This window comes from Dermacentor variabilis, chromosome 2 (genome assembly GCF_050947875.1).
Source record: "Dermacentor variabilis isolate Ectoservices chromosome 2, ASM5094787v1, whole genome shotgun sequence".
Taxonomy (NCBI): domain Eukaryota; kingdom Metazoa; phylum Arthropoda; class Arachnida; order Ixodida; family Ixodidae; genus Dermacentor; species Dermacentor variabilis.
In genome coordinates this window covers 211,974,079-211,991,752 of record NC_134569.1, presented here as the reverse complement: position 1 = coordinate 211,991,752, position 17,674 = coordinate 211,974,079, and the positions used below count along the sequence as shown (strand labels likewise).

At 46.9% G+C, this 17,674-nt stretch overlaps 1 protein-coding gene across 1 annotated transcript in view; it reads left to right on the top strand.

Moving 5' to 3' along the window:
* The window catches only part of LOC142573084 (protocadherin-like wing polarity protein stan), a 290,575-nt gene that overhangs the window by 230,276 nt on the left and 42,625 nt on the right, over positions 1-17,674 (top strand). Inside the window, exons 5-10 of the mRNA XM_075682598.1 lie at positions 7,427-7,519; positions 8,524-8,631; positions 10,562-10,663; positions 11,263-11,388; positions 11,928-12,018; positions 16,762-16,961. Of these exons, the coding sequence (XP_075538713.1) occupies positions 7,427-7,519; positions 8,524-8,631; positions 10,562-10,663; positions 11,263-11,388; positions 11,928-12,018; positions 16,762-16,961 (720 nt within the window). The remainder of the gene's footprint in view (positions 1-7,426; positions 7,520-8,523; positions 8,632-10,561; positions 10,664-11,262; positions 11,389-11,927; positions 12,019-16,761; positions 16,962-17,674) is intronic.

Here is a 17,674-nt window from a genome sequence, read left to right as displayed (position 1 = left end):
GAGCGCCCTGCACCACGCCACAAGAGTCCATGTCGCGCAAAATAATAATGTTAATAATAAAACTAACAAATAATAAAAAATAAATAGTGAATGTGCCATTTAGTTGCTACCCTCTTCTTTATTTTCTTCACTGACACTTTATACACGTTTCGAAAATCTCCTTTTTTCTGGTACGCTTTTATGTAGCATCATGTTGTCATCCTTTCACCATTCAACAAATGATTTTAGAGAGGCCGGCGACGCAATCGTAGATTTCATCCCAAATAAATTGCTCACTCATTCGCGGGCACACAATATCGCTTCCCTTGTCACTGTCGGTGGAAGGTCAGCCATCGTACTGCTTCGCTGTGGCAGCAGAGGAGGGCAGCGAGTACGTCTTTGGTCGCCAGGTTATTCAAATGAGAAGGAAACTACGCAGAATAGAAGTGTTCAGCACGTTTTCACCAAACCTCGCTAGCATGCCGACCAAGGTGCACCTTGATAAAGTGTAAGTCATGCATATTGCAGTCGTTTGTAGAAAATTCAGTGGCGATTTAGCAGTAGAAAATTCAGTGGCGATTTAGCAGTAAATGCGACAGGAAGGCGTTAACATTACGCCGCACCCTCTTGATATCCCGGATTCATCATTTATACTGCGTTCCACCACATTGCAAAGTGCTGTTCGGGAGCTCACTCCAAAGACGTCCTGCCTCTTCGAGGAACGACGCGCAGCAGGTGGTGCCCTGCGCCGGACTGACGGGAGTCTTCATCCGGAGATGCACATCGATGCTAGAGTCGGCCTGGGAACTTCGGACTGAGAACGACCTCTGTGAACTGAGAACGACCTCGAGTATATGTGGTCCAACGTGTATTGGAGCAGATGCTCGCTGGTGCTCGTAGCGGGGAAGAATGGTGAGGAGATGTCCAATAGACTCCTCGCACTTGCAGACGCATTCACATTCTCACATCACAATATGCGCATTTCGGAACGCTGCAAGGCGTTGCGCACAAGAGTCTACGCTGATCACGTTGGCGCCCGAGCTCCTGTAGGTGGAAGTATCTGTAGCTCGTATTGGTTGTCTCATTCAGTAGTACTCTAAAGAAACACTTGTTGCAGTCTTGCATTGTATTCTTTATACTTGACTTGAGAACGTTTAGTCCCCTTGCTCTATGAACTGACGGAAAGGCTTAACAAAAGTTGAAACAGCTTTACGGGACGTTTGTGACGCTCTGCCAAAGGAAGTGTCGCAAGGGGTAAAAAAATCTGAATTAAAAAATGTCAGGCAGAAAGAGAGAGCTAAAACATGATAAGTAATCTTCCTTGAGGGCCAACGTTGATCCCTCCGCTTCCATGTCGCCATTTTTCGTTGCAGTCGATTCATTTAAGTTATGCTGCATTTGTTTATCGAGTCATATCGATCATGTACTCAGAAGGCAGTCACTTATTCTGTCCTCTTTTATGAAATATAGCGTGTGTGTGTGTCTTTCTTTTTCAACTGTGCTTCGTATTTTCATTCATTTAAGCGGCCCTCATTTTGCATGCACACGACACAGAAATACGGAACGTCTACAAATATAAGCGCGTTGGTACGCTCGCGGCATTCATATTAGAGAAGGGTTTCCTATGGGCGACATCGACTTTATTTCTTAATTATACTGCTCAACGGTTCTGCACTCTTTGGATACAAGGCATGTGAGTATACATAACCAGAGTTTTCGCTCAGTTCCTCGGTGTAAGCGTAAAGTTCATCCGCGCTCTCCTAAATCCTCAATATTTCTTTAGAATCTCGCCAGAGCGCAGAGATGGCGCCTACATATAGCGTGTCGACTCAGCGCTGTTGTATGCGCCTCGTGCAACGGCTGAAGCTTCCACCTGTGGTTGTTCTACACGGTAAAGTGTTCTACATTGTAAACCAATTTACACGCTTGAGGGTGTTGTTTATATACAACTCACATCGTTACAGCCGTAAGGTGGTAGCACGTACCCTTAAGAACCCTTAAAGGTGTAAATCGGTTTCAACTGTAGAGTGAATAGGCGAATTGTTCTATATGACTTTAGGGGCGCTTTAGGTATCGGAGGCGCTGCATGCGATGCCGCCGCGACGGTTGCACGATGGTCGCTGCGAGAAGCGTGCGTGCCGCTCGAGACGCCGCGTCTCGAACAGCCATAGACAAAGCCGCGGCAAAAGCCCGCGAACGTTTCCCACGCGTAAGCTGGCACAGTCGCTGACGATCAAGTCGCGGGCGCACTGTGCTCACGCATACATACGCTCGTGGAAGCTGTAGCGCACGCCATGACTGCGCTCTGGAGTTGCCGCGCCTCGTCGAGTTGCGCTTCGCTCGAAGTCGTCGTAAACGCGGGTTCGCCTCACGCGATGAAAGTAGGAGAGCGCCCCCTGGTGAAGCGCGCGCACGTTAATTAGGTCTAATTTATTTTGGGAGGCGCGTGCCTTGCGGTGCAAATCACGGTGCGAGATCACGTGGATGCGAAGAGCGTCGCGTGTTGTGCGCCTCCGTCGGCTAGAGAAGAACGTGCACGGTGGTAGACGCCGACAATAGCGGTGATACGGCGCTTCCGCTAACGATGTGTTCCTTGACGACACATGGGGAGATTTCCGGGTCTATTGTACGCTGCAATCAGCGCCCGTTTCTTCCTCGCTACCCCCCTCACCCCCCTCCCCACGCCATTTCATTCTGTAGAGTCTTCGCCGGTTATCGCTGAGAGAGAGAGAAAAAATCATTTCCTTTAAGTGCTAGTGTATATTTAAACATGTTGAAGTGCACGCTGCCTCAACTGCTTGCGGAGAGATTACAGTCACAGGGGGAGGACAAGCTGTCGGTTGTCATCCGACAATTGCATAGAACTAGAATGAACTTCCAGGAGAAAAAAAAAAGGAGAAAAAATTGGAACAGAACTCTACAACACGAGAGGCAGCATGACTTATACAGTTGCGTGCATTGTGAAAAATTACGAATTAAAACGCGTAACATTCCTTTTTAAATGTTTTCTTCAAGTATAAACAAGCGATACTCACGGTGTGACGTCAACAACAAAGCGTGCGAGGAAGTTCCTGTCTAGCCTTGAAATTTACGCGGTCTTGTCACCGTGGTTCAGTTTGATTGGTGGCTGTAAGCATGGCTGGCTTTCAGTTCTTTTTTTTGTGTTTCAGCTTTCTTGTGCTTTCAGAGCCATATCTTAGTACTCAAGTGCAGAGAGCGAGGTTTTAACGGCTTTTTAAGACAGTCACTTGATATTATAATGAGAGGCGTGCATTTGAGTGCCTTATAAGTCGCATCGAAAGTTAAGTAAACATGAAACACACGGGGACTCGTGCTGCCCTTCCAGCTTCCAACGCCCTCTGTACGCACGTGCGTGTTTTGCGCCGTCCACAAATCTGCATGGCACTTTTGGCTGTTCTCCCTCCACGCGCCGCTGCTTCTCGCGCTCCGACGCCCTGTGACCCTCATGCCGCGTTTCAAGATTTTTTTTTTTTTTATGTGGTTTCTCGCCATTCTTTCGACAGCGTCTGCGGCGTCGCTGCAATTATTTTCAACGCGACTTGCCCTCTGACCTCTGACGCTTACGCAGAGAAGAGAGCGAGCGAGCCGTCGGAGTGCGTGCTCCGACTAATGAATAACCACTCGCTGGCTGTCTGCTTGCTGGGCGTGACACTCAAGTTTCTAGCTTCGTGGGCACCTTCCATATACACTGGTGGCTTCTTTACGTCTTGGTTCGCCCGTTGTTCTTCTCCGGGGCTTGAGCCTTCGCCTTCCTTTCTCAGTTCTTTGCATATGGTGTGCGTTTCCTTATTGCGTTTAGCGTTTCAGTTAGTAGGGAGATTTAGATTTTGCGCACGCGGAGTTAGGGGACGCAAACAGCCGGGCTTACAAAAGAACGCTAAAGGAGTACAGAAGAACGCAAGCCGGGCGTGGCGCTTTGTGTAAGCAAAGTCTAAAGCTTCCTATATGAATTACACGCTTCCGTTATAAGCAGGTGTGAGTAAAGCACAGTGCGTAATTTCGGGCGCAAAAGGGCTTCGTTTGAGACAAGCTTCTTGGTGTTACACCAAACTTAAGAATTCCCTGAACCACCCTAAACTAAACAGGAGGGTTGAGTACATGGAATATTCTTATTCTGAAGATATTAAAATAAAGCGGAACTTACTCCATGATTTGCTTGAAGAAAGCTTAGGTGCGATAAGAAAGCTTCAGAAAAGTAAGCGTTCAGCATTCACGCTGCGTTGGGGCGGCCTCTCTCCATACAATCGTCGGTCGTCGGCAAGTGCGTAAAGTTTCGATGAAGGCGTCTGTAACGACTGGTCAGAAAGCAGGATAGCCATCTGGGATGGCAAACGCGTGCCATCATGCATGACGCAAGGACCAGTGGGGCGGCGATAGCTGTTAAAGATATCCCAGCTGCTATCACCCTTCGCAATAGCGCAGCATCGCTTTGGCCGCCGCTACACGCGGGCGCTAGTTATAGGTGAGATAAGCACTGGCGCCATTATTTTGGTCGGAGTGTCGGCGCTTTAACGTAAAGCTAGCAATTCCAAACTTTTCTATTCCATTTTTGCAATCAGCCCTCCACGCTTGTTAAATTTATCCTCGGGCCAATTTACTCCACTGCGCTTGTCCTTCCCGCGACGTCAGGAATACCGCGAAAGCTCCTCCTCTTGTGTGACGTGTACACGCTGGTTATGCATGATGAGACCGAACGAAAGAAAAATAATTATTTCCAATTCTTCGCCTTTGTCACCATCAACAACGTCTTTTGGTAAAAAAAAGGTTTGGGGTTGCACCCACTTCGCGTTTCTGTCACGCGACGTCAAAAAAGCCGGGGAACCTCGCCACATGAAAGTGGTGTGTATACGCATTAAAAATGCATTACTTTGCCGGGCAAAGTGCATTTCTTTAGGAATAGCCGGAGACTGCTCCGCTCCTGAGTGAATAGAAGGTGGCTGACCTCCGATCGCTGTGGCTCTGGCTGCTTGGTGCTGGATTTGTTTGCTTGAGTATAATGACATTTTTGCGTGAGAGTACAACGTTCTCGAGCCCTGTCAGCATGTAAACGACATCGCTTTGCCAGCTTTTCCACATCAGTCTACTTATGCTGCATCTGTACAGGATACAGCTCCTGGGACTCCTTCGTTACAGTCTACCAGTTTTGTCAAATATATGCAAGACGAACATTTGTGCTCTCGAGAGCATACAAGGTCAAGCGTTACGCACGTGTTTAGGGCTGCCTCTGCGCACATCAACAACAGCAACAACTGCCATCGCGGGAGACCACAGACACACGTAGCTGTAGACTCTCCCAGAGCGCACATTCGCCATCTGCCAAGGATCCCCGACCATCACTTACCTTCCCTACCTGCCGAGAGACTTCAAGGGACTTTTTCAAGACCGATAAGCACTCATCAATGTGCATACCGTCATCTTATACACCGGCGGCTAAGCCTTCATCTCCCCTGTGGTAAAAGGACACAGCGCATATATATATATATATATATATATATATATATATATATATATATATATATATATATATATATATATATTACATATACCGGCGGTTGGTCCTCACCTACCCCCTCAAATGCCGTATTCGTCGTTCCAGTTCAGCAAGTTCCAGTTACGTTCAAATTGTCACACGTCACTACATCTACGTCGGCAGAACTTGCAGCCCTCCATGCTGCTATGACTTACATCACCGAATAGCCAGCACAGAAATGGGTCGTGTTTTGTGACTGTAAGGCAGTAGTTCCTCACGGTATCAAGTCTGCCTGCCGTCACAGAACTTAACGGGCAGGTGATATCCGCCATGAGGAAAGTACACCACCATGTTCTGGAAACAGGGTACAACATAATATTTCAGTGGATTCCTGCTCACTGTAGCAACGTCGGCAACGACTTTGCTTACAGGGTTGCCCGGTCTGCCCACGAAGACAGCCAGATGCGTCAATACTTATGGCGAGAACGGACACTGCCAGGGAACTTCGCCTGCTTGCACGAAAAATGAACAAAATTCTGTTCTGGCAGAACCCATCACGCGATAACTGTCGACGTTAATGCGATTTGCTAGTATTCAAGCAATGTAAGCGAAATATAGTATTGCTTGAGAAACCTTTATTAAGAATGTACTGGTCATTCTAATATTTCCGTCGCTTGGGCTATAGTCGCCATTCACTGTCTGCGGGATCGGTACACTTTGCTATGTACTCGCTCGCCAGGGTCAGCCTTGACGATGATACGCCGTCTCTATCACGACGACGCAGTGATGACGATAAAAGGACAAATAAAAAGATCATCAATGAAACGGAGAAGGAGGTATGACCACAGCGTGACGACCATGGGAAGACGAACTTTAATTATGACTATGATATAACGAAGGCAACTCGACAACGACGGCGTCATGAGGACAATGGGGTCGTGACGAGCATATGAGCACGGCGGCATGACGAGAATGAGATGACGACGACTGTATGACGACTACGGTACGATGAGAATGGTACGGTGAAGCTGGAATGACGATGATGCAACGACCATGATGTCTCCACGGCGATGGCATAACAACCAAAATATCTATGACGGTTACGCAATGACGAAGATGGCAAGACCACGGCGGCATAACCAGGATTTAACGCCGACATCATGATTACCATGAAGGATGAATCACATGGATGGATCGACAAAGGCCTTACGACGACGACGGCATGACAGCAATTAAAATGCGCTTCTGAAATGATGACTTCAGTATGACAACACCGTGACAAAACTGCATAACGACAATAGGATGACGATGACTCTATGATGATGAAGGCATGATGACGAATGCGTGACGACGAATGTATGACAACGACGCAATGACGGTGATGGCATGGCAATAGTGATGTTATCACGACTGAATGACCACGGTGTGATTACGTTGGAATGAAGAAGGAATGACGTCGATGGAACCGCGAATCCGTTATGTCGACGACGGCACATGACAATTGGATGACGTTTGTGAAACGATGACGAAGGTACGAAGACAATTTGACGACAGTGGAATGACGACCACCGTGTGCCGACGATAGCGTGACGACAACGGCATGATTACAGTTGGATAATGAAGCTGGAATCATGACGCCGGGACGACCACAGCGGCAGCACGAGCACGTACTTCGTGGTCCAAGCTAGTCGACAACTTCGGTCACTGGGTGCCTGCAGTAGGCGAAAAATTGCAATAGCAATAATACGATTTGGTAATTGTGGTACGTTGTCTCGTAGTCGTGTCTCTTCGCAGTTCGCTATCTCTATTTCCCGCGGTAATCATTGACGGTATCAATCTGGCCTGTTGTATTAAGTGATTAAAGGAACCTTAAGCGATTATGCTCTCACGGCATTCGAGCCATTCGCTGTAAAATTACATTTTTCATCACTGTGCGTATTTTTCGTTTATGTGCAGAGCATCACTGTGCCTGTTCGAATAATCGTGACGGACGCCAACGACAACGCTCCAGAATTCCAGGGCACCCCTTACTTCCTGAACATCAGCGAGGTAAGCGCACCAATGTTCCCCCGCTGCGTTTTCTCAAGAATGGTGATGTTCTGGCGCTGAGCTCCAGGCCGGGGGCAACAATCGTGGCAAAGCGATTCGTTGTACAAAGGACATAGTAGCATTGTATCAACTACAAGGGTGCAGCTGTGCCGCACGCCATTCCTTCCTTAACATTTTTTTACCTTCTCAGCCTACGCGACCAGAAGACCTTGTAAGTTAGGCATCTGTATGAAAAGAAGCCGATTATATTGATTATATGGCGGCACTCCATCGATGCATTTAAACCTTCAGACGCCCCAAAGCTCAAGCGCTACAGCACGTGCCAGCAGGCCCATCTATTCGCTACACGCACACCGTTGTTGCGCCAAACATACGATGTTACGGAGCCATTTCTTCAGTGGACCGAGGTCTAGCTTCGCATTGTCGCCCATTGCTGACATTGGGCAAAATCCTTATTGTTCCTTTAAAAATGTCATATCCAGAGGTCTGAAATGTGCATTCGCAACGAAGTTTTTTTCTCTTAATCTCATATATTTACTGTTGGCGTTCGACAACGAGCGCGCCTCGCAAATCGGATAGAAGAGAACACGCGCCCTTTGTACTAGTGGTGCAAGATCGACCCCCCACCGACGACACACCAGGAAAGTAGGCGAACGAGTCAAAGTAAACTATTCGCTTTAAGGAACCCGCAGGGCGATATAGGCGGTTCCTGATCTAACGGAAAAGTAAGAGAAAACACTGCGAAGAACACAACGAAGAACAGAATAGCGCCAATCTCAGGGGTGCGGAAAACCTTTCGCCAAAAGGCGTGGTTAGCTCAATGCCGCGGGATTGTCAGCTCCGCACTCGGCTCTCGGGTACCGCGAATCAAACAGTTTCCGAATCCCCCCGCCCTGTCGAGACTGGTAAGAGTTACACGGCTTCCTTAAAGCAATATAAAACGAATATATTTATTTTCTTGCTGTGTTACATCTTTTTGTGTGTTTTATTCTTTCTCCCTGCAGAGTACTGTGCCAGGTACGACAGTCATGCAAGGCATCCGAGCCGTGGACAAGGACCAGCCTGGTCTCTTTAGTACTGTCGAATACTTCGTCGATGATGGACCACACTCGGTACTCCTCACATGCGTTGTTTTCTTGTCGCAAACTGTGTTTGTGGTACTGCATTTCATTTGATATTTTAACAATGTGTTCGCCCTTTATAAACCGAGCGATCAAGACAAATTATACTCACGTTTATGGGGAAGGTTTGCAAAGTAATGCATAGTTACCGGGCCTATGATTTCACTGATAAACAAAGGAAGAAGCCGGTAGGGGCGAATGTAACAGGTTGGTAACACCGACAGAAATCGAATTGCGCCTAAAGAATTATGAATGACCGCTGTTCGAAAGCGTCAGCATAAAACATGTGATTGGTGGCTAACCTCAGGATTCGTAAAAGGAAAAAAAATAATCTTTACACAAAGATTGCATTTCTCGCTAGCAAGAACCCAAAGTTTCATAAGGGACGCCAAAGGATCACAAAAATACAAGCTAGATGTAGCGAGCGTGTTGGTGCGTAGAACCTGGTTTAATTATGTATTCGTCATGAATCACGTTCCTTATACTTAGTGAATATTCGTACTTCTTTCCTATGTCAGTAGCTCTAGTTATATGTTTTTACCTTAAATCACTTACCGGCGACACCGTAAAGTTCTGTTCAAAATTGTACGAATGCAACGCTTTGTTCTTTCCGGGCACGAAAACAAGAAAATAAACACCGTTGTCTTTATATACACGAGAGTGAGACACTAAAACAAATATATCAAGCGTCTTTATGGCTCGTTCATCAAAATGTTTACTGGCAGGTGTTTACAGCTAAGTCAAATGCCGAGCCAAATCGAAAGAACAGCAAAATTTTTCAGTAACTATGTTAACATCTCGATCTTTTTATATTTACACGCCCTTCACCGTGCTCAATGGCGCAAAAGTTCGTTTTTGTCTACTTTATTTCTACAAGTTGTCCAGCCCACCGATATGCAGCTGTTGTGTCCACCGAACATAAATCACGTATTCGTTACAAGACTGTACCCTGCAAGCATGCATCAGTGCCCCACCTCCTATTTATGCACTCGTCCAGCAGCTTTATTACCATCCGTGCAAAGGCTAATGCCATGCCTCGCCAGGACACTTGTTGCGTGATGAAGAGTAACGTGCCTGATGATTCTAAAGAACTGTATTGTTCCCAGATTGCATGCAATACAGGCAATCATCTTTGCATTCTCTACGATGTTCAGCATTTCTTGAGCACCTTGCTTCTTAAATAGCTACTGACTGTGGCGCTCGCTCAAATTGCTTGTACTTACCTCTTGTTTTTGTTTTTTCCTTCCTAGTTTATATAGTTTTTTTTTTTTGCTACGATCTGCTCGTTTCCTGTCAATACTTGATTGATTAGAAGAAAGCAGTAGGGAACAATATAAGCAAGGACTCGGAATTTCGACGGGACAGGTTGTACCATAGTACTTCTGCTTCTTTACCGTAATCACCTTCTTTGACGCGCTACCATACTAATGGGTGGTTTCATACAATTTATTCACGGGCCAACTTGATTAGGCATCCATCATTAGAGTGTTCTATATTCTAAAGATAAAACTGCTGCCGTATCGAGGCTACCCTCAGCCGGTGTTCGCGTTGTCTGCTCTTTGTACATAATGATCTATAGGGGGTGCGCAAACCTATGTTAAACAGAAATGGGTGGTGAAGCAACTTAATATCTTTGCTCGCGAGAGGAAAGCTTGTTCGTGAAGTGATAGTCGCACTGGAGGAGTCGACAGAGTTATTTTTCTCTTTTGTAATGAAATTCATCAATATACGTTAAATAGAAGTGCCTCTTTATGTTTCAAAGGCGCACCATTGTGGCCTTTCATTGTCAACACAAATTAGGTAGGGATTTGATTAACCTAGACATATGTTTAAGCCGTGTCTTTGTCATTGAAAAGATTGCCTGTAGGGTGACATGTGCAAGTGTGTCATGATGTAAAACGTTTCCCAACGCCGCGAGCAGCACCTTTTGGCCTTCGAGAACAGGTGGGAAGGTTCACTGCTACTTATGGACAAGCTAGACCACGAGACTCTGCCGAAGTTCACCATCACTCTAAGGGCGCAGGTGAGCTGTCAGACGCAACCTTGATTTTACTTTACCGAAAGCAGAAGCGATTGCAGTATTACAAAAAAAAAAATCTGATTGCAACGATGCTGCATCACTACTGGAGTATGCATTGTCCTACTTTGTGGGTGGTGAAAAAGTCTATCCGAGAATAAAATAAAAGGGAGTCAGCGCACTTCAGCGGACGCAGGTTCGATAAAAGCTAATACAGCTGTCCACTACCGCGCGTTCTATGCTTTCTGAAAAATGCAGCATGTAGGTCTGTTATCGAAAGCCACTGTCTCGATGATACCATTGGTAGAAAACGCAAAACTTCGACAACGGCATTGCAATACATGTGTGACTCACAGGTTAACAACACACATATAATGATCTGGACTTGCATCTTAACATAACGAAGAAGTGTCGCCGTTGTGCCTTGCAGTGCCTTTGACGGTGAGCCGCAAAGAGGCTTTGTGGAGTTTCTCGCTAAATAATAACTCCCGCAATTAAGCAGAAAAGTGTGTCGTCTCTGTCTATTGAGGCTTTAATGAAAATGATTTGGGAAAAAAGCAAGGCGTGTGAGCATACGTCGTTACGCCTTTTGTTTTTACACATAGGACCAAGGAAACCCCCCGCAGAGCTCCCACACCACCCTGGTGGTGGTGGTACACGACGCTGACGACCAGAACCCCAGGTTCAAGGCGGAGAGCTACTTCGTCCAGCTGCACAACAACACCCGCATGGTAAGCTGACCTTCCCTTATAGTTTTGATCACTGAAGGCGGCTTCGCCAATCAATTGGTAGGTTGCGTTGACCTGAACTCCAAGACACGAAGCTAAGGCGAAACAACACCAAATGAGGACACAGAAAAAAAAGTGGATCGGTGCTCACTGCCAATATATGTCATTGGTATATTGATCGGCGTATTACGCGCAACGTTCAGGTGACTGAAAAGAGCGAAACCAAACGTGTGGCATGTCACATCCAAATCAAGAATCCAAACAGTCAAAGCGCTTACATCCATGTGGCGCTTTCGTTGCGGGGGGACGCGGTGAATGGGGTTGAGAGGTTTGCAGTGTTGTTTGATTTTACTGTCGCTTTAGCATGTCCAACTTGGCATTATTATATCGTGCAGCCGGTGGATATGTACTGAGAGTTTTTGGCCTGTTTGCATTTGGTCTACACAGTACGAATATCTCGACGCACGTCTCAAAAAAAGAGAGAGTCGGTGCAGTCTTACAGCTGCCGTCGCCAAATGTAAAACGAAGTGCTTTCCTTCTAGGGCGCACCGCTGGACGTGAAGCCAAGCAAGATAGAAGCAGAAGATCCTGACGAAGAGATCAAGGCTCCCATCAAGTACACCTTTAATTCAGGTACGACTTCCACAATCGCTCAGAGTTGTGAATGTGTTACTGTGCTGCACGATGCGTATAAGGCATACAGACGGAGGATTCCTCACGACGATCAGGGATGGGGATCATCCGTGACATCGTTCCTGGCCAGCGACTTATATACGCCCCGCTAACAGAAGGTTCACGCGCGACCGCCCGGCCTATTACCATGCTAAGTCGCGGCGGTCGTCCTTTACAATACCGCAGGGCGTTGTTCGTTGCTCTAAAACAAATTATTCCCTGCAATTGCGGGGAGCCTTGTGGTGCCGTGCGACCTGACGAAAGCGTGATGTCATCATGCTGCGCCCTCTGCTTATACAGGGACTCCCCCGCGTGAATACATTGATACGAAAGAAACAAATAAATGTGCAGGTCCAAAGCATACGTTGGAAGTCATGTGAAGTGAAGGTTTCGGGAAATAGTTATTTAAATGCTGTACAACTAAATGGGTTTACCTTAAAAAAGAAGGTTACCCACTTGCCATTTGTACGTGAAGCGAAGCTTTAGTAAAGCGGCTAATAAAACACTCTACAGCTAAATGAGACGCTATGCAATCAAATGCGACGGTTATTATTAGATTCACCCTGCCCATGGACTAGCACACCGGCTTATCAGGGAAACTAAATCTCCAGCTTATCACTCAAGTTTGTAACTATGGATCTTAAGAAGTCGCTATTAGCTGTAAGAGAAACTACAATGTGTTCGCAGCTGCTTAAAACAAACGCGACATTTCTTGCATGGCCTTCTAGGCAGGTACTATAACAATATTTAGTCCTCGCTCGTTGTCATATCCTAGCTCCACTCCGCCAGTCGGAGCAGGGCGACTTCACTGTCAGCCTTCCTTTAAAAGTGAAGACACGAAGGTAACGTGCACATTGTCCGAACATAGATGTTATATATACTTTTGATGCTCTTCACGGGTAGCACGTTGGCAAAGTTGGTCACCATATCCTGGCGCAAAGCACGACACCGCAAATAGTTTCAAGGGATAAAATGAGCCACTCATTCTTGGGCTTCACATGCCAAAATCACGATCTCATATACACGAACATCGCAGTGGCAGACTCTGCGATAATTTTGACGATCTTGCATTAACCGTGCACCTAAATCGAAGTGCTGGAGCGTTTTTGCATTTCGCGCCCGCCGAAATTCAGCCGCCGAGGCCGGGACCAATGCCATGACCTCTAACACAGTAGCACAATGCCATAGGCACTAAGCTATTGCGGCCGATAACGGGTGGTGACTCATTCAGCGCGCTTATTCAACATTCTGCAATGCCCATCGAGACGACTGTTTACTTACCATCTTAGCATAGGAGCTTTCGTTATGAGATACTTTTAAAGAACAAAGAATTCCATTACCTTTGTTTCGAAGTAATACTAATATAGCTTCTCTTGATTTAGGCACACGGAACATTGACAGTTGTCTGGAAGAGCTGTAAAATACATCGCTTGCTTCTCATACGCACAAAACAGCGAGTAGTTTCGAAACTTCCTCGATACTATTTGTAACCGCCACCCAGGAAGTCGGATAAACGTTACGTGTCCATACTGCTTAAGGACGCAAGTCTTTCAGTAAGCAGGGGCTATCAGGGAGAAGTGGGCACATATAAATGGGAAAGTAAACTTCTATAATCATTTATTGTATGCCATGATATACACTGCAGCAGCTCTCTCTTACATTCGCTGCAGTTGTGTTAACAAGCAGGTGTCAGGTGCATCACGGATGTCTTCTGCGTAGAATGAATGGTTGTCACAGCGCGCACCAGTAGTTACCGCGTTATGCTGCTGAGAACGCGGTGGTTGGTTCGAATAGTGCAAGTGGACTTACTTTGACGAGTGCGGGACGCAGAATTGGTTGCATAATTTCACTCAAGAGCCGAGTAAAGAACATATTCTCGACTAGCGCCTGCAGCCCACTGCGCATCATCTAAGCGTGAAACTCGAGCGGTACTTAGCAGCGCTGGTTATTGTTGACCCTTCTCCTTAACTTCTCAATGCGCGGAGCATCCCCCATTCTGACCACTTTAGACGTGCTACAGAGCAGGAGGCGATCACTTCTACGTAAGTAGCCAAACGACACAATTAAGTGAGAGAGGAGGCAGCAATTTAATCTACGCAGAATAGCGTCTGTTTCGATGTATAGGACAAGGAGGCAATAAATAAATAAATAAATGCATAGATAGATAGATAGATAGATAGATAGATAGATAGATAGATAGATAGATAGATAGATAGATAGATAGATAGATAGATAGATAGATAGATAGATAGATAGATAGATAGATAGATAGATAGATAGATAGATAGATAGATAGATAGATAGATAGATAGATAGATAGATAGATAGATAGATAGATAGATAGATAGATAGATAGATAGATAGATAGATAGATAGATAGATAGATAGATAGATAGATAGATAGATAGATAGATAGATAGATAGATAGATAGATGATAGAATTTTTTCAAGAGGCCCGAAACAAGGAGTAGCAGGAACCTGTCTATTTAGCACAATGTGTCTGTGATGAGCGACAGAATGCTTCGCATTAATAAGGAGCAGTTGCGCCCGAAAGAGTGAGTACTGGCTACCATAGGAAAGCAAAAAAAAAAAAAAAACATTACACAGCGCAATTAAGGCTCGTATTTTAATGAACCATGAACCATGAATGAATACATGAACATATTTCACTCGAATGACAGCAATGCTTGCGCAATAAAGAGCGCCGGCTGCGGGGAGCACTCGTGCTTGTGGCAAAGCGCACGTTCCGTTGTCAGGATTGGGGGCTCAATCCCATCGCTCGTGATCCGTTGATAAGGTTGGAGTCCGGCATGAATTCGAAGGTAGCTGGCCATACCGTCGTTATCCACGCTGAGGACGTTGATGAAGGGAAGTACTGCTTTTCATCGAGAACGAAGAATATGGGTTTATTTACAGTATTTACATGCAGTTCATCAGTCTAGCATGACTGCGGGAGCAAGTACGTCAGTCTAACACGACTGCTTGAGAGAGTGTCTCAGTCTAACATGACTGCTTAAGAAAGTGTGTCGAGCATCCGCACAACAGCCGTTTAAAACACTCGGTCCTCCCCCGATTCCAAGGTTGCGGAAATGTTCGTCCAGTCATCGTAAACACGCCGTCTCTCCGCGGGACGGTTTACACACACACACACGCACGCACACACACACACACACATACACACACACACACACACACACACAAACACACACAGGTGCACGGTCCGAAACCGACATCACACGGATTTCGTAGAACTCGGAGCGGACCCTCGCAGTGCGCCCGGGTAGCCATTGTCTTGCGTCTTGGTCGGCGCCTGGGAAGGGGCCTCCGACGACGTTCCCGCGGCAACCTCCCCCCCCCCCCTCATAGCAGATCAGGCCCGCGTTGGTGGGTTAGTTAACAATAGTTGGCCCGCCAAACTCATTCAGTCACAATGGCGATTTAGTGACGCCGTGGCTAGAGGTTTGCGGCGGCACTCTAGGAAACGTTGACGCCCGTTATCGCAACTGGCTGGCAACACTTGCACTTCAGCTGGGCCGTTCTTAACACCATACTGCCGCTGCTTTCGCCATCATTCTACAGCGTCGCACTTCCCAAACTCGAGAGATAACGTGACCTCCAACAGAAGACGCAGAGAAATACAGTGCGAATCAAGGCACCAGTCTACTCTGCTCGCCCTTTGTAATGATGCGCAATGTGTATCATGTGACCTTCAGCGTCAGACACGCCGTTTTAGTGCTCCGCCGACCATGCGTCATCGCACTCTACACAATACGGCGGCGCCGACATTTATGGCGCCGAGAGTGTCTGTACAATATTTATTGCAACAATAGTAAAGGGGGAGCTTTAGCTCGCAAAGAAACACTGCTTTCTCCAGGTACACGTTACATGCAAAAATGCTCCTATTACGTAGCCATTCAACGAAGTTCTGCAAAATTTGATGTTATAAATGATAATAAATATTTAGCGACTACTGATCTCATAAGGTATACTTAGGCCGTAAGAGTGGCGTCCAAGAACGCATACTCCTATCGTTTGGGAATGGCCGAGAGCCCGATGTGCGACTCCTGTGGGTGCGAGGAAACCATCCAGCACCTATTGTGTGCTTGCCCTCGCTACGATGTCCAACGCCTCTCTCTGTGGGCGACTTTGCACCGACTTGACTCAAGGCCGTTCACTGAGTCAAAGACGCTCGGACCGTGGCCACACCCGTCATTGGCACCAAAAGCGATTCGTGCACTAGTTCAATACTTGAAGTGCACCTGCTTAAGAGACCGTTTATAGTGTCCCTTTGTTTAGTGTCCTTCCCACACGCATTCAGTGCTTACTCTCTCCCTTTTTCCTCTTTATATTCCCCTTTCCCACACCCCAGTGTGGGGTAGCAAACCGGGTGCTCTTCCGGTTGACATCCCAGGCTTTCCTGTCCTTGCTTTCTCTCTCTCTCTCTTACAAAAGTCACATAAAAAGCACATAAAAACATTTTAAAAAGAGCATAAGCATGGACTTCGCGCTCTTTCCTGTCTCTTTCAATTCTACATTTCCTTGTTACACTCCACCAACGTAGATTAGACAACCGAACGCTTTCTTTCGTTAACATGCGTGCCTCAGATCTTTCCGTGTTCCTGCCCCACCCCCCTCCCCCCTGCTCTCCGTGGTGTCTGCAGTATGACTATACTGGTTTCATTGCTTTTTCTCCGTTTCCTGCAGACGCCAACGAGTACTCGTACTTCGACCTGCATCCTCAGACGGGCCACGTGTCCCTGGTGCGGCCGCTGCCCGAGGGATTCGCGCTGCCCGTGACGCTGGTGGTGCGAGCCACGCAGCACGACAACCCGGATCGCTTCGCGCTGACCACGCTCACGCTTACCGCCGATCGGTTCCCGCCCCATGAACTGCACTTCCTCCAGGTGAGGCATATGTCACGTGGAGAGAGATAGAGACCCGTAGGTAACGCACATCTTCCTCAAGCGCTTGGATTTAAAGTAGACGGAAGAACCAACCGGTTAGTAGTCTAGATAAACAAGAGACGTTTAGAGTATCGGTACAATAAAAAGCAGGAAAGAGATTGATACGACCCGATCCGTTACAAGCATAGGTAGTGGTAGAAGGTAGATTAATGAGCACTGCAGGAAGACGAAAAAAGGCGGAGATGCATCGGGGGGGGGGGGGGGGCAATAAGCCAGAATGAGAAGCGTGTACAGCATACCTGATTAACTCAGGCAGGCCAGGTGAAGATTTGTGACTGTCACGTTTCAAAGGGGATGCCTCTTATAAATCGTGCATTGGCTCATGTTTCCCACAGTGTATGAGTACCGCTTGTGCAAGAACGCACAGAGAGAGAGTGAGAGAAAACATTTATTTATCATGAGTTTGGGCGACTTCCTCGTAGGGTGGAGCCCTTAGTTCAGGGCCCCATTGGCTCGCGCCACTCCGCGTGCCCGCCGGATGAGCCGTCGCTGCTCACTCTTCATTCGTGTGCGACTGCAACGTTAGTGTGAACCGCATTTGCTTTCGTATTTCAGAGACATAAAGCGTTATCCTTGCCTTCACGAGCCGTACACCCGTCTACGTTTCGATCGGATTAATGGCTGTGATATTTCTTTTTCATGTCGTTTCGTGT